We start from the raw sequence: 20652 nt of genomic DNA, 5'->3' as shown, positions 1-20652 counted from the left end.
AGCCATTTACAACAAGTGTCACGCTTACAAAGTAGACCATTTAGACATGACAACAGTATGAATTTGCTGTTGCATTGAGATAATGTCATTGCATTGAGATAATGCTGTTGCATTGAGATAATAATGTTGTTGCATTGAGATAATGCTGTTGCATTGAGATAATGCTGTTGCATTGAGATAATAATGTTGTTGCATTGAGATAATAATGTTGTTGCATTGAGATAATGCTGTTGCATTGAGATAATGCTGTTGCATTGAGATAATAATATTGTTGCATTGAGATAATGTTGTTGCATTGAGATAATGCTGTTGCATTGAGATAATAATGTTGTTGCATTGAGATAATAATATTGTTGCATTGAGATAATGCTGTTGCATTGAGATAATGCTGTTGCATTAATAGTTAAGTGAGATAAAAGCTTCTCCTCTTTATTTTCTCTTTCCAATTGAGATATCGTATAGCAGAGGTATTCAACTCTCACCCTACGAGGTCTGGAGCCTGCTGGTTTTCTGTTCGACTTGATAATTAATTGGACACACCTGGTATCCCAGGTCTAAATCAGTTCCTGGTTAGAGGGGAACAATGCAAAAATGCAGTGGAATTGGCTTCAAGGTCCAGAGTTGAGTTTGAGGGCTGTCTAGTGTATAATATACAGTATATTACAGTAAGTAAAGATGCCAACAAACACATGTATATAATGGGAGTTAAGCTAATAGATAGTTGCTGAAATTAAACCTCTATTTATATTGCCACATCTCCCATATTCCCCCATTATGAATGTACGTACACTATTTCCCTTTCATCCACTCCAGCTGTATTAAGGGGTTCGTCCCAGGTGACCCCTATGAGATCCAGTGTCAGGCCAATCTGAAGTGGAGCAGTGCGCCCCCTGTCTGTCAGCCAGTCACCTGCGGGGAACCTCCACACGTAGACAATGCAGATTTCACCCTCAAAGGGAAAACCTACCTGTCTACAGTGATCTACAGCTGTGCAGAGGGATACAGGTTAGGATGGAATGTCTGTCCTGGTTTGTCATTTCTGTTCTTATATCCACGTAGTGTCTCAGTGTTGGAGTGCTGATCTAGGATCAGGTCCCCCCCCCCCCCCCCCAACTGTCCACATAATCATATTAATTATGCTCTAAAAGGTCGAAACTGATTCTAGACCAGCAGTCCCAGGTCGTATAGGTCGTATAAGGGGTTCATAAAAGGACAAGATCCATTTACATCTAAAATAATAAGACGTTCATTAATCAATAGATTGAAGCGCCGCATGCAGTGACTTTGAAAGTGGTAGCTAGTAATATATGCTAGTAATAATTGGCTGTTGTTTCATACTGCTTTACGGGGATTGTAAAGCTAAGCAACAACATGTATTCAATCCACAATGCTGAACATGTGCATGTAACATAGAAACATCTCTATTTTAAATATTTTGATCTTGAACAATGTTTATTTGACCTATGGTCAGCGCCATCTTAAATTGCCTACCAGTGACGCGACAATGGCAATATGGCAATTTATAGACACAGTTAGCTGGCGTTCTAAAGCCTGGTGTTTCCCTTCCCCTTTAAAGGTGCTGTGAGTGTATGCGTATAAGTATTACACAGTGTGTGTGCAAAAGGCATTCGTGTGTTAAAGGCCCAGTGCAGTCAAAATAATAAAACATTTTCCTATGTTTTGTATCATATTGTACAACAGCTAACAAAACTAACACTGTAAAAGTGTGAAAAAATGTCATCAGTGCTATTTCCTGATAGTTGCTGGTTGAAATTATAATCTACACAGCACTTTCTAATCAGCAGGTTTGCATGGGCGGGAGATTCGGCTTTCCATGGTGACATCACCATGTGGTAAATTTCTAGCAAAATTCTTGCTTGTATTTTTTGTTGTTGTTGCAAAAAACAAACAATTTGCCCGTTTTAATGGACAGTCGATTACAGTAAGGTAATAATTGTTATCCAGAAATGATTTGATATTGATATAAAAACTACTGCTTTGGGAATTTAAGACTGCAGGGCTCTGAGGAGGTGGTGTGTGAGGCGTCAGGAGAGTGGAGCAGCCCTGCCCCTCTCTGCGCCAGTGTCCACTGTGGAGACCCCCCCGCCCTCCGGGACTCAGTGACCATGGGGGACGACCACACCCTGGGCAACAAGGTGCACTATGTCTGCAAAGAAGGGTAAATACTGTCAACCATGTTTCGTTAGTTATACGTTATCAGCGTGTTAACTCAATTGAGGCCTTGCCACGCATTTGTAAGAGACCTGACTGGACAAGACTACCTCAATGTTAGCATTATAGTTATTGTCATTAAAGTCAAGTAGTAGTTTATGTAGTTATAGTACAGTAGTAATGGTGTGTATATATATGATTGTGTATGTTTACTTTTTGTTACATTGTTTAGATGTATTACCTCCTGCCCTGATCTTCATTGATTGGTCCCCACAGCTACACTCTGATTGGACCAGAGTCCAGAGAGTGCCTGTCGACTGGCCAATGGAGTCCCACTTCCGCTCAGTGTGTCCCCCGCTCCTGTGGCCCTCCCCCTTCCATAGACCACGCCCTTGCTGTCGCCGGCCACCAGCTGTTTGGCGACACGGCCAACTACTTCTGCACGGACGGCTACACCGCTGGCAACAACTCCAAGGTTATTCATCTATTTTATTGCCCTTCATTTTTAAAGTGTCTTTCATGTTGTTGTTTTAAAGTAAAGTGTGTTGCGATTCTAAACGCAAAGTTCAATAAAGTTTGATTTGATTTAAAGGTGGTCTGCAATGCCCAGGGATTGTGGGCGCCCCCCGAAGGCCAGGAGGCCCCTCATTGCATCGCCACCTTCTGCCAGCGCCCACCTGACCTGCCCCATGCCATCTTGGACTCGGTCAACAAACTCAAGTACGCCAGCAACACAGAGCTCAACTACAAATGCGAAGAGGGCTTCATCCTCAACACGACCGCCAAATTGAAATGCATGATGGGAGGGGAGTGGACTCCATCACCATACGAAGTGGGTTGCGTCCCGGTGCGTTGCTCCAAACCGGGGGGCATCGAGAAGGGGTATGTGAGTGGGACCAACTATAGTTTTGGAGCGATGGTGGCGTATAGCTGTGATAAGGGTTTCCTGATCCAAGGGGAGAAGAGGAGGACATGTGAGGCCAATGGAAAGTGGGGTGGGGTCCTGCCTGTCTGCCAGCCTGTCTCCTGCCCGTCCCCACCGTCACTCGAGAATGGATTCATCCAGGTATGTTGTTCCTCTGCTAAAATTCATGTCAAGGCTCAATGTAACAAGATGTAGAAAAAAATGTACTTTATTCAATACAAACAGAAACATTGTACATTTTGCAAATCCCATAAGTGATTCGAAATAACTAAAAGGTCCATTTCAGAGTTCCCACTCATTCCTGTGCTTGGTCATCTTATTTGATCATAGAGAAACAACAAGTTACATTCTTTCTGGCAAGATATCACGTGTCATCTCAATCAGAACACAGTGTACTCTGTATCATAAAACATCTTATTTTGTGTTCCAACCCACAGAACGAAGGTCATTTCACCTTCAACAGCAAGGTGACATATGCGTGCGACGACGGCTACCGACTGACCGGCCATCCGGAGAGAGTGTGCCAGGCCAACCGCCAGTGGTCCAACGGCGACCCGCCCGTCTGCCACATCCTGACCTGCGACCCCCCGCCCATCATCCTACATGGCCAATACCGTGGCTCCGTTGGCTCCGTCTTCGAGGTGGGCCACAAGGTTGAGTACGTCTGCGACGAGGGCTACGAGCTAACCGGCGATGCTGTGTGGATGTGTCTGAAGTACGGCAAGTGGGACAAGTCGAGTCATCCACGCTGCTCGCTAGTCCATTGCCCAGAACCGCCCCTAGATGAGAACCACCTGGTTCTACGTAGTTTGGACTCTGGAATCGTGGAACTGTCCTGCGAGGATGGCTATGTTCTCCACGGCGCCCGGACCCTCCGCTGCACCCTCGCCCAGGAGTGGAACGACACCTTCCCTGTCTGCAAGCAGGTGTTTTGCGGTCCTCCGCCTGAGGTGGCATTTGGTGACCCGTCATCGGCACCGTTGTCTGCTCCATCCTATTTCGGCTCGGTGGTGAGCTACTCCTGCATGGACGGATTTACTCTGAGGAAGGAAGGGTCTGTGACCTGCCAGGCAGATGGATATTGGAGCAGTCCTGTCCCAGAGTGCATCCCAGTAGAGTGTCCCCAACCTGTAGAGATAGCTAACGGCATAGTGGACGTTCAAGGACTGATGTACCTCAGCACGGCTCTCTACAGCTGTAAACCTGGGTATAGCTTGGTTGGTAACGCTACAGTACTCTGTGGTGAAAGTGGGCACTGGATCGGAGGTGTACCTTCCTGTCAACCAATCGAGTGTCCCGTCCCGAAAGAGATACCCAATGGGAAGGTGGCATATAACAAACTCCAGTTCAACCACGTGGTCAACTTCTCCTGTCATCGCGGTTACCGTCTACATGGTCCCGAGACGCTGAAGTGTCTAGCGAACGGGGAGTGGGACGAGGGGACGCCTGTGTGCGTCCAGATCTACTGCGCTCCACCGAACCCCATAGACAACGGCTTTGTGGAGGGTCTCGACCACAAGTTCGGCGTCACCATCTTCTACAGCTGTTTCCCCGGCTTCCAATTGGTCGGCCAGAACCACCTGACCTGTGAGGAGTTCGGTTGGTCCAGTTCCGTCCCAGTCTGCATCCCCTCTGACTGCGGCCTTCCCCCTCATATCGACTTCGGCGAGTATTCGAGGCTCTTGGATCCGAATGCGGAGCTAGCCGGGAGGGACGCTGCTATAACCTCCATGCCTATAGGTGGTGCTACAGTGCCATTATCACCCATGGATATGAGCTTCCTGCATGGGACTGTAATAGTGTACCGCTGCCATAAGAGCTATGAGCTCACAACCTCTACTTCCTTAGTGTGCCTGGAGGAGGGGAGGTGGAACGGGACAGCTCCCATGTGTGTTCCTGCCGAGTGTGAGGATCCGCCCAGCCCGGACCACGGTTCTGTGAACGTCACAGACACATCCCTGGGTAGCCTGGTGAAGTACAGCTGTGAGGAGGGCTACGAGTTAGAGGGGGAGTCAGTCAGACAGTGTGTGGCGGGCCGACAGTGGAGCGACCTACCGCCTGTCTGCCGACCTATATCCTGCGGTGACCCGGGGGACATCGATAACGGCTCGGCCGAGGGAGACTCCTTCCTGTATCTGGAGGTGTTGCGTTACGAGTGTAGTTCCGGGTTCGTCCTGAAGGACGGTGACACAAGGACCTGTAAGGCAGATGGGAAGTGGGATGCTGAGAAGCCTTGGTGTGAGCCTATCTCCTGTGGCTCTCCCGTCGTTCCTAGTGATGTCACTGTGACAGGGAAGGAATATACGTTTAACAAACATGTAGCGCTGAGCTGTAAGTCCGGCTTGCTCCTACAAGGCCCCTCTGTTAGTGTCTGTCAGGCCGATGGTACCTGGAGTCATGGGTCGCCTGAGTGCCGTCCAGCCCACTGCGGTAGACCAGCATCCATCCCCAACGGTCGAGTCCTGGGCTCTGACTTTGGCTACAGCCGTGAGGTGTGGTATGAGTGTGAGGAGGGGTACATCCTCAGCGGTGGCGAACCCAAGCGGATGTGTCGAGAGGACGGACTCTGGGGGGAAGGTCCCACCCCTCGCTGTGACATCATCGCCTGTGACCCGCCGCAGGACATCAGCCACGGTTACCTCAACGGCTCCAGCTTCCACTATGATGATGTCGTGGAGTACGTGTGTTTTGACGGGTACGAGGTCTTCGGTGACCCCGTCTTACGCTGTTCCGCCCAAGGCCATTGGGTCGGAACGGTACCGGAGTGCCGCCCCTGCCTCTGCACCCCTCCAGTGTTAAAATACGGGGTGGTACTGGGGCGCGACCACGCCTGCGGCGACCGCGTCTTCTTCCTCTGCGACGAGGGCTATAAGGTCCTGGGGCCGGCGGCTGCAACTTGTGAGAAGGGCGGGGTGTGGAGCCCGGGTGTTCCTGTGTGTGGCCGGGGTAGGTGCGTGGCTGCCCCGCCTGCAGTACCCCATGCTGTCCTGCAGGGCGCCAGCACCACTGTCCCAGACACAGTTACCTACAGGTGCAGGCCGGGTTACCAGATGAAGGGGTCCTACCCCCATGTTACCTGTGGTAGGGAGGGCAGGTGGGGCGAGGTGAGGATCAGCTGTGAGCCCATCTCCTGTGGAGAGCCAACTGCTAAACAACATGCCCACATGGTGGGAGAGATGTTCACCTTCGGAAGCCAGATCCAATATAGGTGAATTTGAACTTCTGTATCTTTCAGAGAGTTAAAACCTCTTTGTTCATATAGGTGTTAGAGAAGTTATATTCAAGTAGATAGTATGATATTTATTATCCCTCTTTCTCTCCCTCTCCCCGCCCCTCTTTCTCGCTCTCTCTCACATCCTCTCTCCCTCATTCTCGTTCTCTTCCTGTCTCTCTCCCTCCCTCACTACATCACCCATTTCTCTCTCTCTCTCTCTTTCTCTCTCTCTCTCCCTCCCCTCTCTCTCTCTCCCTCCCCTCTCTCTCTCTCTAGGTGTGATGAGGGGTATGAGCTGACCAGCCAGTCTGACTCTCTGACCTGTCAGTATGACGGCACCTGGTCTAAACACATCATCAGGTGCCACCCCGCCCCATGTCTGCTCCCTGCCAACCTCACCACCCACGTCCTGGTCACGGGGGAGGACCTCACCCCTGTAGGGGGGGCAGTCACCTTCTCCTGCCCACCTGGGTTCCTCCTGCAGGGGCCAGGCCTGGCAGAGTGTCTGGTAAGACTGTTTTAATGCACTGAAAACATGAAGAGATGATTTACACCCAATTTACATCCACTCAAGTGTCGACATGGTCAATGTGTTGCGATGGTCAGTGATGCTGGATAACATTTTAAATTAATATACACTGAGTGCACAAAACATTAGCAGCCCCTTTTGCCCTCAAATCAGCCTCAATTCGATGGGGAATGGACTCAAGGTGTCGAAAGTGTTCCACAGGGATGCTGGTCCATGTTGACTCCAATGCTTCCTTCAGTTGTGTCAACTTGGCTGGATGTCCTTTGGGTGGTGGACCATTCTTGATACACACGGGAAACTGTTGAGCATTTAAAAACCCAGCAGCTTGCAGTTCTTGACACTCAAACCGGTGCGCTGACACCTACTACCATACCCCGTTCAAAGGCACTTAAATATTTTGTCCTGCCCATTCACCCTCTGAATGGTACACATACACAATCCATGTCTCAATTGTCTCAAGGCTTAAAACTCCATTAGCCTGTCTCCTCCCCTTCATCGACACTGATTGAAGTGGATTTAACAAGTGACATCAATAAGGGATCATACATTTCACGTGGATTCACCTGGTCAGTCTATGTCATGGAAAGAGCAGGTGTTCCTAATGATTTGTACACTCAGTGTGTATTGTGTTCAACAATACACACAACTTTCTCATTTCTACTTTTTTTTTTACTCTAGACAGCTCTCTGGTCCGTAATCACATTTCTCTCAATCCTTCCTATGTTCATTCTGGCTTTCCATCGTTTACATTTGAGTCGTTTAGAATACGCAGCTAGCGCCATTTACAGATCCACCATTCACAGATGTTTACTGAACATGAATTAATGTCATGATTATTAACTCATTCTGTTGTTGTAGCTGGGTGGTAGCTGGTCTCCAGGCCTCTCCTCTGTCTCCTGTGTTCTGGTGGTTTGTGAGAAACCTCCTCCTCTTCCTCATGGTATCTCTAAGGGGGACAGTTACAGCTGCGGAGACATCGTCTTGTACACCTGCCTGTCTGGGTTTGAGATGAAGGTAATGTCTGATACAAAATTATATTATTACAATATTTATGTTACAATATTATTACAGAACAGAGACAAATAGACAATTTAGCTTGAATTTCAAATACAATATAATTGTATTTGTTATATGCGCCAAATACAACAGATTTACTGTAGACCTTACTGTGAAATGCTTACTGACAAGCCCTTAACCAACAATGCAGTTCAAGACATAGTTAAGAGTTAAATATTTACCAAATAAAATAAATTGAAAATAAATCAAATCAAAAAGTAACACCAGAAAATTACATTAAAATATTGAAGTATATACAGGGGGTACCGGTACCGAGTCAATGTGCAGGGGTATAGGTTAGTCAAGGTCATTTGTAAAGTGACTATGCATAGATAATAAACAGCGAGTAGCAGCATTGTAAAAACAGATGGGGGGGGTTTAATGTAAACAGTCCGGGTGGCCATTTGATTAATTGTTCAGCAGTCTTATGGCTTGGGGGTAGGAGCTGTTAAGGAGCCTTTTTGTGCAAAACCTCATTGATCATGATATTTTGAGTGCATGGAATTTTTCCAATTGCTACAGTGAGAAATCAAATAAATTCTACTTTCACTCTTACTGGGTGAAAAGTAATCTGCTAATGCCTAGGCTAATGTTCCATTACTGGAAATAACATGATGCAATTTCCTATAAAATGGTGGGTCATAATGTTAGCAGAGAAAGCTGAGTCACTGTGAGATAAAGCTGAGTCACTGTATGTTTAGAGAGATTCACAATGACCAGTGTCTATTTGGTGTATACAGTATGTGTTCAGTGTTTAATACTGTGACTCACCTTGTTACAGGGAGACTCTGTGCAAACCTGTCAAGGAGATAGAACATGGAATGGGGCTCAGCCTACCTGTGTCGGTAAGTGTGTGTGTGTTTGCGTTTGAGCACACGTCCAATCCGTTCATTCATGCAATGCTTATGAACCCCATTTAACTCCAGTTTCCTTCTTCCATCTTGTGCGTCCTCAGCTGTGTCGTGTGGTCCACCTCCCTCAGTGGAGAATGCAGAGTTACAGGCATCAGGGGAGACGTACCAGAGCAACGTCAGCTATGTTTGCAACCCTGGCCTACATCTAATTGGTGCACAGAACCTCACCTGTTTGGCCAACGGAACATGGAGTTTGCCTGCACCAACGTGTGAAGGTATGAGTTATTCATACTTCATCGTATTGTCCACAGTCTGTATCTGTTCAAATGTCTCCTAAGCAATGGTTTTGGAAATGTTTGACAAGGCAACTTGAAATGTGAAGCATGGAAAATCAAGGTTCTTTATTACCCTCCCCTCTCTCTCTTTCTCCATCTTTCTCTCCCTCTTCCTCTCTCCCCTCTCCCTGTCTACCTCTCTCTCCTTCTCCCACTCTCCCTCTCAGTTGGCCAGGGTTGTAACATCCCCAAGGAGTTGTTGAATGGCAGGGTGCAGGAGCAGAGCCTGACCACCGGGCGTGCTGTAGCGTTTCAGTGTGATAAAGGCTACGCCCTACAGGGGGATGCTCTGGTGGCGTGTATGGGCGATGGGACATGGAGCTCCATCTTCCCCTTCTGTCATCGTAAGACTCTGAGACAAACATGAATGTGTTCGAATCTCTTCTTTTTCTTCTTGCTGCATAGAATCAGGGCAGGAGTTTTTCTTGGTCAGGTCACATGACTGAAAAGAGGGTCCAGTTTTTCCTGGTGAGGTCACATGGTCAGGGAAACCTCCTGACAGAATAAAAGAGACAGCTGGTGGTTTTATCTTATTCATTTAGCTCAGGCTCTGTTCTTACTAGTGGTTTGCACCCAATCTACACTGAGAACAAACCAGAGAAAACCAAAAGTATTTCCACACCTCACATTCTTTAGGGGTTTGGACATCAGCTTTGCACAACAGACCACACAGGGTGGGGAGGGTTGACAAACACAGACACACACACTAATACCACACCACAGAGGAAGGGGAGGGTTGACACACACACACACGCACACACACGCACACACACACATACCACACCACAGAGGGAGGGAAGGGAGCACCAACACACACACACACACACACACACACACACACACACACACACACACACACACACACACACACACACACACACACACACACACACACCACAGAGGGAGGGGAGGGAGGGCCGACAAAGAATGCCTGTAATACTTTGCAACTTCAACACTGTTTGACAGGCAGTTTCAAAACTGTAGCCAATGCCCTGAAAGTAATGTGATTAAGGCTGTTTACACAGGCAGACAAATTCTGATATTTTGTCCACTAATTGGTCTTTTGACCAATCACATCAGATCTTTTAACATCAGATTGTTTTCAAGACCCTTCATTGAAAAAAATACCAAATTAAATCTAATTTGATTCGTCACATCCACATGGTATATGTGCAGATTTGAATGCGAGTGTAGAGAAATGCTTGTGCTTCTAGTTCCGACAATGCAGTAATATCCAACGAGTAATCTAACCTAACAATTTCACAACAGCTACCTTATACACACAAGTGTAAAATAATTAATAAGAATATGTACATAAAAATTAAAATATATGAATAAGTGATGGTATAGAATGGCATAGGCAAGATACAGTGGATGGTATAGAGTACAGTATATTCATATGATATGAGTAATGTAGGGTATGTAAACATTATATGAAGTGCCATCGACGTGTCTGCTTGGGGGGATGTATGCGGCTGTGATTATAATCGAAGAGAATTCTCTAGGTAGATAACGCAGTCGGCATTTGATTGTGAGAAATTCTAAGTCAGGTGAACAGAAGGACTTGAGTTCCTGTATGTTGTTATGATCACACCACATCTCGTTAATCATAAGGCATACCCCCCCGCCCTTCTTCTTTACCAGAAAGATGCTTGTTTTGGGCCTGTGTACCAGAAAGATGCTTGTTTTCTGCCTGTGTAAACGCAGTATAAGAGCACTGATGGCTGATTAAGGTTAAACGAAATGACAGCCTGACCTGGTGTATCTAAGCTTCTTAGATTAGGTTTCTTTGACACGATCATTAGGCAAGTTTCCAGGTTTATTAGAGAAAAGCTATGTAGCAACAAAAAAACATTGCGACGTGTGTAATGGAAATGCCCGCTATCGAATACATTTTATAAAGATTGTTTTTATCCGTTAGACAAGGGTGAATTTGTATGTTGTCTAATTTTATTTATTGCGACAAATGGAAAATATGTTTTTCGAATAAATTATGATGCCAAATCATTTTTTTAAGGTACATGTGATGTCATAACGCAACTATAAAGCTCTACTACTGATTTAATCCTAAACGCCTACTGCTTGCTAAATCTATTTTTCAACTCTAAAAATAATGTGTCATTGCAGGACAGGGATTGTCTGGACTTTCGCGACTGCCTGAATTGCTTCGCCTTGCTTTTCGGTTGGCTGGATGCAAGTTTCACCATCCAATTTGTTTCCAGATCTACAGCAGGAGTGCAAGTCTCTCCATGACGACACGTTGGCACATGATCATTATTTGAATGGCAAATATTAGTCAATTCTTGCATTCTATCCATGCTGGCTTTTGCAGGTTACCTGAGATGTGAAACAGATCAGTGGGAGGGGCATAGGCAACAGGCTGTCACCTATTTATTATTAATAATGACGGCCTATCACGGACGACTGTGAGCCGCCCTATGGGACTCCAAATCACAGCCGGATGTGATGCATCCTGGATTTGAACCAGGGACTGTAGTGACACCTCTTGCACTGAGATACAGTGCCTTAGACCGCTGCACCACTCGGGAGTCCAATGCACAATTAGCCTAAATGGATCATGGAAACCAGTTCATTTTTATTCGACAGTAGGTTTTTGCGGAAAAGTTATTTTTTTTACAGTTCAACGGAAATGCACCGTAACAGGCAATCAATTTTCGATGCAAACTTTCTAAACGTTGACAACAACCAAAAATCACTGGATAAAAGTAATGGAAACATAGCTACTGACTCAGCTTTTCCCAGAGGGATATACTGCTACTTGAGCAAAGTGTGTAATAGAGAACTCTGTCATTATAGGTGACCCACAGAGCTGACATAGTCTCACAAATATTTACACACCTTGTTATGACATGTACATGTAGACCCTGGGCTTTTGCTGAACCTGTCTCTAATCCACCATCATACCCTGTATACACACATTCATACATATTCATGCTCCCCTACTGCTATTCCCCCGTTCATTTGTCATGTCTACATCGTAATCCAATACTATATTCTGTGTCTCCCCATGCAGCCAAACCATGTCCCCCTCCCCCTGGATGGAAGGAGAGCAGTGGGAGTGTTAACACTTCTAAACGGCTGTTCTACGTGGGTCAGTCATTACCGTTCACCTGTCCCAAGGGCCACCAGGGAAAAGGCACCGCCTCCATCACCTGTAGGAGCGACCAGACATGGACCCCAGTCAGCACTGCCTGTGAGAGTGAGTAGAGGCTTTAAACTACTGTTCTTCAAGCCTGGTCCTGGAGATCCACATGGGGTGTAGGGTTTTGTTCCAGCCCAGTACTAACACAGCCAATCAGCCAATCAGCTCATTATTGTACAAGAGAATGTGTTGCCAACTACCTTTTTTTAGCTGGTTATCTAAAGTTAATAAATAAACCATTAACCACTAAACTAGTGCAGGTCCAGCCTTAGCGACATTGGCAGAAAGCAGATGTTGCTGGTTTTTAGGGATACAGTATTTTCAGACTAACTTCTGTGGAGACTTTGCTCAGGCATCTTTCTATGCCTGCTAAATTAGGTTAGCGCAGGGCTAGAACGAAAGCCTGAACACAAAACCTACCTCATCAGGACAACCCAGTATACTACGCCGAGAGTGTCTGGTCAACCATGTAAGATATGACTGGTAGGTAGGCTACACCAACCCTTCCACCACATATTAGTGTTTCATTACTTCACGTCCCAACCAGGATATTGACATTGGAACGAAACGACAATTTAAAGATAAGGTGTAGCATTCTTGGCCAACATAGAAGGATTGAATCTTACTTCCTCCGTCAACTCTCTCTCTCTCTCTCTCTCTCTCTATACACCTTCATCTGGTACATGTCAAGGTTAGTGTTTTATTAAAAAGAACAGCCATAAAATCAGTGCAGCCATGAAGTGTGTTCTCTAGGTTGTGTCCGAAATGGCACTCCGCTCCCTATATACTACTAGCCCTATGGGCCCTGGTTTTAACAGTAGTGCACTATATAGTGAATAGGGTTCCATTTCAGATGCAGCCTACAGTAGGTGGAAGGAACACCCATGTCCCAGAGGGTAGATGTGAGAGATTAGTTACAGTTGAGAATGAGTCAGCATATTGATATTGTTGTTTACCGGGTGGGAGTTTACTCTGATATAATGTAGAAATGCGTACCAAATGACCTCCTATTCACTTTATAGTCCACTACTATTGACCAGGGCCCATAGAGCTCTCATCAAAAGTAGTGCACTATATAGGGAAAATAATGCCATTTGGGACGCGAACGAGGGCTGGATTCAAGTATCGTGGAAGATCTGCGTAAAAATGTAAAGGTAATTTCTGGTTGGGCCGACATACGCAGCATTTACTGTGAATGCAGTCTCTACGGTCTTTCTCTCAGATTCCTAGAATCGCTCCACTATCCCTGCTCACAAAGACACAGATATCACTTGAGTCTGTAAAAGAGAAACACATACAGTTGAAGTCGGAAGTTTACATACACATAAGTTGGAGTCATTAAAACTCGTTTTTCAACCACTCCACAAATTTCTTGTTAAAAAACTATAGTTTTGGCAAGTTGGTTAGGACATGTACTTTGTGCATGACACAAGTAACTTTTCCAACAAGCCGGATTACTTCACTTACAATTCACTGTATCACAATTCCAGTGGGTCAGAAGTTTACATATACCAAGTTGACTGTGCCTTTTAACAGCTTGGAAAATTCCAGAAAATGATGTCATGGCTTTAGAAGCTACTGATAGGCTAATTGACATCATTTGAGACAATTGGAGGGGCACCTGTGGATGTATTTCAAGGCCTACCTTCAAACTCAGTGCCTTATTGGTTGACATCATGGGAAACTCAAAAGAAATCAGCCAAGACCACGGAAAAAACAATTGTAGACCTCCACAAGTCTGGTTCATCCTTGGGAGCAAAAACGCCTGAAGGTACCACGTTCATCTATACAAACAATAGTACGCAAGTATAAACAAGGAAGGAAGAAAGGAAGAAGCCACTGCTCCAAAACTGCCATAAAAAAGCCAGACTATGGTTTGCAACTGCACATGGGGACAAAGATCATACTTTATGGAGAAATGTCCTCTGGTCTGATGAAACAAAAATAGAACTGTTCGGCCATAATGACCATTGTTATGTTTGGAGGAAAAAAGGGGGAGGCTTGCAAGCCGAAGAACACCATCCCAACCGTGAAGCACGGGGGTAGCAGCATCATGTTGTGGGTGTGCTTTGCTGCAGGAGGGTCACAAAATTGATGACATCATGAGGAAGGGGAAATTGTGTGGATATATTGAAGCAACATCTCAAGACATCAGTCAGGAAGTTAAAGCTTGGTCGCAAATGGGTCTCCTAAATGGACAATGACCCCAAGAATACTTCCAAAGTTGTGACAAAATGGCTTAAGGACAACAAAGTCAAGGTATTAGAGTGGCCATCACAAAGCCCTGACCTCAATCCCATAGTACATTTGTGGGCAGAACTGAAAAAGCTTGTTCGAGCAAGGAGGCCTACCCACCTGACTCAGTTATACCAGCTCTGTCAGGAGGAATGGGCCAAAATTCACCCAACTTATTGTGGGAAGCTTGTGGAAGGCTACCTGAAATGTTTGACCCAAGTTAAACAATTTAAAGGCAATGATACCAAATACTAATTGAGTGTATGTAAACTTCTGACCCACTGGGAATGTGATGTAGGAAATAAAAGCTGAAATAAATCATTCTCTCTACTATTATTCTGACATTTCACAATCTTAAAATAACGTGGTGATCGTAACTGGCCTAAGACAGGGAGTTTTTACTAGGACTAAATGTGAGGAATTGTGAAAAACTGAGTTTAAATGTGTTTGGCTAAGGTGTATAAACTTCCGACTTTAACTGTAGTGTGTTTACACATACTGATACACGACTTGACCCATGAACAGAACATGTTCAACTCACACAAGCATTTCTTTTAGCAGCTTTGGCTGCTTATATAATATCTCGTGGACGGATCTACGTAAACATAACTGGTAGCATAGAATCTGTGGGGAAGGAATGGGATGTGTGGAATTACAAGCAGCAGTAGTTCCAGGGCTTAGGCTGTTTTTTTGACAAATCCAAATTTTGCAGGCGTAAGTATCTTTCCAATTTTGGAAGGGATGGGGCGTTTCGTCTCATAACGTGCAAAGAGAGAGGGTGGAGCTCGTCATTCTAGCATCTCTTCATCTCTTAACAAGTATGGACCCAGAACTTAATCGCGCAGCTGACCAATTGTGTGACACTTTAGTTTAGAATTAACCGAGGTGACTGTTTAAATAAACTGAATTTACTGCTGTTGTTTCCCCTACAACGCAGAGGTCAGAAATGTGGAAGCCAGCAGACGGTGAGCACATAGACCACTTAAAACAAGATTAACATGGGGAAATCTCTGAGGCTCAGGTTGTTTGCAAAGCAAAATCATTGCTGCATATTCTAAAGCATTTCCTGTTGGGCTGTGTTTCCTTCCAAGCAAGTGTGTTTCTTGAATGAATGGTGGGAACATACAATTTGGAATTAGAATGGTATTTCTATGGGGATGGATCTGTACATGTACAAGTCTAGTGTAATATATAAAATCCTCTTTAACGGAATGAGTCTTCATTTCTAGTGTGGTGGAAATGAACCAACCATTATGTAGGTTGGTGGAAATCCCCATTGACTGAGGATGAGGGGTCTCCATTATGTAGGTTGGTGGAAATCCCCATTGACTGAGGACGAGGGGTCTCCATTATGTAGGTTGGTGGAAATCCCCATTGACTGAGGATGAGGGGTCTCCATTATGTAGGTTGGTGGAAATCCCCATTGACTGAGGACGAGGGGTCTCCATTATGTAGGTTGGTGGAAATCCCCATTGACTGAGGACGAGGGGTCTCCATTATGTAGGTTGGTGGAAATCCCCATTGACTGAGAATGAGGGGTCTCCATTATGTAGGTTGGTGGAAATCCCCATTGACTGAGGACGAGGGGTCTCCATTATGTAGGTTGGTGGAAATCCCCATTGACTGAGAATGAGGGGTCTCCATTATGTAGGTTGGTGGAAATCCCCATTGACTGAAGATGAGGGGTCTCCATTATGTAGGTTGGTGGAAATCCCCATTGACTGAGAATGAGGGGTCTCCATTATGTAGGTTGGTGGAAATCCCCATTGACTGAGAATGAGGGGTCTCCATTATGTAGGTTGGTGGAAATCCCCATTGACTGAGGACGAGGGGTCTCCATTATGTAGGTTGGTGGAAATCCCCATTGACTGAGGACGAGGGGTCTCCATTATGTAGGTTGGTGGAAATCCCCATTGACTGAGAATGAGGGGTCTCCATTATGTAGGTTGGTGGAAATCCCCATTGACTGAGAATGAGGGGTCTCCATTATGTAGGTTGGTGGAAATCCCCATTGACTGAGGATGAGGGGTCTCCATTATGTAGGTTGGTGGAAATCCCCATTGACTGAGAATGAGGGGTCTCCATTATGTAGGTTGGTGGAAATCCCCATTGACTGAGGATGAGGGGTCTCCATTATGTAGGTTGGTGGAAATCCCCATTGACTGAGGATGAGGGGTCTCCATTATGTAGGTTGGTGGAAATCCCCATTGACTGAGAATGAGGGGTCTCCATTATGTAGGTTGGTGGAAATCCCCATTGACTGAGGATGAGGGGTCTCCATTATGTAGATGTGTAAAGATGATGTTGAATTATGAACTATATTCATCAATCTGACTCCATTTTTAAGTGAATGCTACAGACCCATAGTCGTATCCAGTGGGGACAGCAGCGGTTGCGATCCACTCAGAATACTATGAATACTATGAGTACTATGCATACTATGAATACTATGTACGTGTCGAGGTTTACCGTTATATAATTATTGAGAGGTTAAGGGACAATGACCTAATATCTTTCAGCCAGTGTCCTAGCATTAAATGGCTAAGTTAACCTTAGCTCAGAGATGCACAGTTAGAGATTGAGCATATATGCTATGTATATTGTGAATAACATCTACCATTACACATTTCACCAAATAATAATTCAAGGAATATTAGTCAGAAATGTGAAGACTACGGTTCCAATCCATTTAAAAGTAATCTGATTCACCACAGTTACGCAATAAGAATACAATTAACAAATGGCACACAGCAGAAATCTTCACGATAAAAAGAATACAACATATGAGAAGTCTTAACAGCATAGACAGATTCACAACTATGACATACAAACGTACATCAGGAGATTGGTTTACCAATGACTCCATGATCAACATTTAAAACCAGCTTTCATTCTTCCAGTAGCGGCAACTACTGTCTCTCCTCTGTCTCTGTCTCTCCTCTGTCTCTCCTCTGTCTCTGTCTCTCCTCTGTCTCTGTCTCTCCTCTGTCTCTCCTCTGTCTCTGTCTCTGTCTCTCCTCTGTCTCTGTCTCTCCTCTGTCTCTGTCTCTCCTCTGTCTCTGTCTCTCCTCTGTCTCTGTCTCCCCTGTCTCTCCTCTGTCTCTGTCTCTCCTCTGTCTCTCCTCTGTCTGTCTCTGCCTCTGTCTCTCCTCTGTCTCTGTCTCTGTCTCTCCTCTGTCCCTGTCTCTGTCTCTGTCTCTGTCTCTCCTCTGTCTCTGTCTCTCCTGTCTCTCCCAGTATGTCCTATCTTCTAATTAACATCACTTTGCGTGGCACAAAACATTCAAACAAAAGGCATACAGCTTCACACACAATCTCTATTCTAATCGCCACACCTCAACAACACTGTATGATAAAAGCTGACCCCTGTGTCGCTCCTCTATGAACTATTCGCCGTCTGACGAACAGAATAACATTTGATCTGTAACAATAAATCCATAGCACTTACAGTACAATAAAACATATACAAATTCATAGCTCCTTATGAACTCTTGAAACAATCCAAACACGACAATTTAATTCACACAGTAACATTAATTTAGTCGATTGAAGTTTCATCAGTCAGATAGTCCCTGATAAGGTGTGTTTGACCTCTGCGGTAGCCCACAGATGGTCTGCCTTCCAAACAATATCATAAACGGTGATTGAGTCATCACGCTGTGCTCCCACGCTAGTCAGTCACCTCCTCTCATTCTTCCAAGAAACAAGGAGGCATCTGTGCAGTGGGTAACGTGATATGCTGGTCTTTCTGTGAATTTTTGGGATCATGATACTGTGTCAAGTCCACAGTTTTTTTTCTATAACTCTTTTTACTATACAGAAGTGAATCAACTTGTAACATAACAATATTATAATTGCAGAAACTCAACATATACATTGATATAGGATCCACCCCTGCATGTTTTCTCCTTTTCTGTCTGCGTGACCTGCTTACTGCACATTGACCATGGATCCTTACTATCGTCTTCTGTAGTTTTCCATCACTTCCTCTCCTCTTCTCGTCTCTGTCTCTGTCTCTCCTCTGTCTCTGTCTCTCCTCTGTCTCTGTCTCTCCTCTGTCTCTGTCTCTCCTCTGTCTCTGTCTCTCCTCTGTCTCTGTCTCTGTCTCTGTCTCTCCTCTGTCTCTGTCTCTCCTCCGTCTCTGTCTCTGTCTCTCCCCTGTCTCTGTCTCGCCTCTGTCTCTCTGTCTCTCCTGTCTCTGTCTCTCCTCTGTCTCTGTCTCTCCTCTGTCTCTGTCTCTCCGCTGTCTCTGTTTCTGTCTCTCCTCTGTCTCTGTCTGTCTCTCCACTGTCTCTGTCTCTCCTCTGTCTCTGTCTCTCCTCTGTCTCTGTCTCTGTCGCTCCTCTGTCTCTGTCTCTCATCTGTCTCTCCTCTGTCTCCGTCTCTCCTCTGTCTCTGTCTCTCCTCTGTCTCTCCTCTGTCTCTGTCTCTGTCTCTCCGCTGTCTCTGTCTCTCCTCTGTCTCTGTCTCTATCTCTCCGCTGTCTCTGTCTCTATCTCTCCGCTGTCTCTGTCTCTGTCTCTCCGCTGTCTCTGTCTCTCCGCTGTCTCTGTCTCTCCTCTGTCTCTGTCTCTCCTCTGTCTCTGTCTCTGTCTCTCCTCTGTCTCTCTCTCCTCTGTCTCTGTCTCTCCTCTGTCTCTGTCTCTCCTCTGTCTGTCCTATGTCTCTCCTATGTCTCTGTCTCTGTCTCTCCTCTGTCTCTCCTCTGTCTCTGTCTCTCCTCTGTCTCTGTCTCTGTCTCTGTCTCTCCTCTGTCTCTCCTCTGTCTCTGTCTATCCTCTGTCTCTGTCTCTCCTCTGTCTATGTCTCTCCTCTGTCTCCTCTGTCTCTGTCCCTGTCTGTCTCTCCTCTGTCTCTGTCTCTGTCTCTCCTCTGTCTCCTCTGTCTCCGTCTCTGTCTCTCCTCTGTCTCTCTTCTGTCTCTGTCTCTGTCTCTCCTCTGTCTCTCCTCTGTCTCTGTCTCTCCTCTGTCTCTCCTCTGTCTCTGTCTCTCCTCTGTCTCTGTCTCTCCTCTGTCTCTGTCTCTCCTCTGTCTCCTCTGTCTCTGTTCCTGTCTCCGTCTCTCCTCTGTCTCCATCTCTGTCTCTCCTCTGTCTCTCCTCTGTCTCTTTTCTGTCTCTGTCTCTCTTCTGTCTCTGTCTCTCCTCTGTCTCCTCTGTCTCTGTCTCTCCTCTGTCTCTTCTCTGTCTCTGTCTCTCCTCTGTCTCTGTCTCTCCTCTGTCTCCTCTGTCTCTGTCTCTCCTCTGTCTCTATCTCTCCTCTGTCTCCTCTGTCTCTGTCTCTCCTCTGTCTCTCCTCTGTCTCTCCTCTGTGTCTGTCTCTGTCTATCCTCTGTCTCTGTCTCTGTCTCTGTCTCTGTCTCTGTCTCTGTCTCTGTCTCTGTCTCTCCTCTGTCTCTCCTCTGTCTCTCCTGTCTCTCCTCTGTCTCTCCTCTGTCTCTGTCTCTCCTCTGTCTCTCATCTGTCTCTCCTCTGTCTCTCCTCTGTCTCTGTCTCTCCTCTGTCTCTCCTCTGTCTCTTCCTCTGTCTCTCATCTGTCTCTGTCTCTCCTCTGTCTCTCCTCTGTCTCTGTCTCTTCTCTGTCTCTGTCTCTCCTCTGTCTCTGTCTCTCCTCTGTCTCTGTCTCCATATCTCCTCTGTCTCTGTCTCTGTGGGCAGCTTGTGTTACACTTGATGAATGGGCTCCATTAAGCAGATCTGTTGTGGCGGGCATGTTTGTGACTAATTCTGGGTTTACAGCTGCTATGGAAACCATTTGCAGGGTGTTTACACTGTGTTTTCATTCTCCCTAACTTGCTTGATTCTGTTGTTGTACTGTTGGTATACAGCACCTTGTTGTTTCTTTGTATGGTGTGTAAAGGTAGATATATTTGCATGTCTGTCTGGCTCTAGCTTGTCCAACACTTTGATATATTCTCATTGGTTGGATTGGTTTTCTAGGCCTTACAAGGAAAATGAACACACACTCTGTTGAGTCACACTCTTCGACATGTCGACACGTCTCTGCATGGCATTTCTTTGAAGACTTGACACAGCTGCAATGCCTACTTTCTACGACAGACCATTCAATGTGTTATTTACTGATACTGATTTGATTTGAGATGATATTATCTGGCAACACCTCCCATCATCCCTAGGGGGAAAGTTATTCTATTCATGTTTTTTTGTTGA

General features: G+C 45.7%; 1 protein-coding gene across 2 annotated transcripts in view; it reads left to right on the top strand.

Annotated features, from left to right (window-relative positions):
• Window positions 1-20652, top strand: part of LOC110532940 (sushi, von Willebrand factor type A, EGF and pentraxin domain-containing protein 1) — a 156232-nt gene that overhangs the window by 124631 nt on the left and 10949 nt on the right. For both annotated transcript variants that reach the window (XM_036987454.1, XM_036987453.1), the window contains exons 35-45: window positions 814-1005; window positions 2012-2179; window positions 2449-2647; window positions 2765-3238; window positions 3535-6305; window positions 6588-6819; window positions 7699-7854; window positions 8678-8741; window positions 8852-9025; window positions 9253-9429; window positions 12120-12305. In XM_036987454.1, coding sequence (XP_036843349.1) covers window positions 814-1005; window positions 2012-2179; window positions 2449-2647; window positions 2765-3238; window positions 3535-6305; window positions 6588-6819; window positions 7699-7854; window positions 8678-8741; window positions 8852-9025; window positions 9253-9429; window positions 12120-12305 — 4793 coding nt within the window. The remainder of the gene's footprint in view (window positions 1-813; window positions 1006-2011; window positions 2180-2448; window positions 2648-2764; window positions 3239-3534; window positions 6306-6587; window positions 6820-7698; window positions 7855-8677; window positions 8742-8851; window positions 9026-9252; window positions 9430-12119; window positions 12306-20652) is intronic.

The sequence above is a fragment of the Oncorhynchus mykiss genome, chromosome 9 (genome assembly GCF_013265735.2).
Source record: "Oncorhynchus mykiss isolate Arlee chromosome 9, USDA_OmykA_1.1, whole genome shotgun sequence".
NCBI classification, from domain to species: domain Eukaryota; kingdom Metazoa; phylum Chordata; class Actinopteri; order Salmoniformes; family Salmonidae; genus Oncorhynchus; species Oncorhynchus mykiss.
The sequence above is the reverse complement of the archived record's forward strand: the minus strand, read 5'-3'. Positions and strand labels throughout refer to the sequence as shown.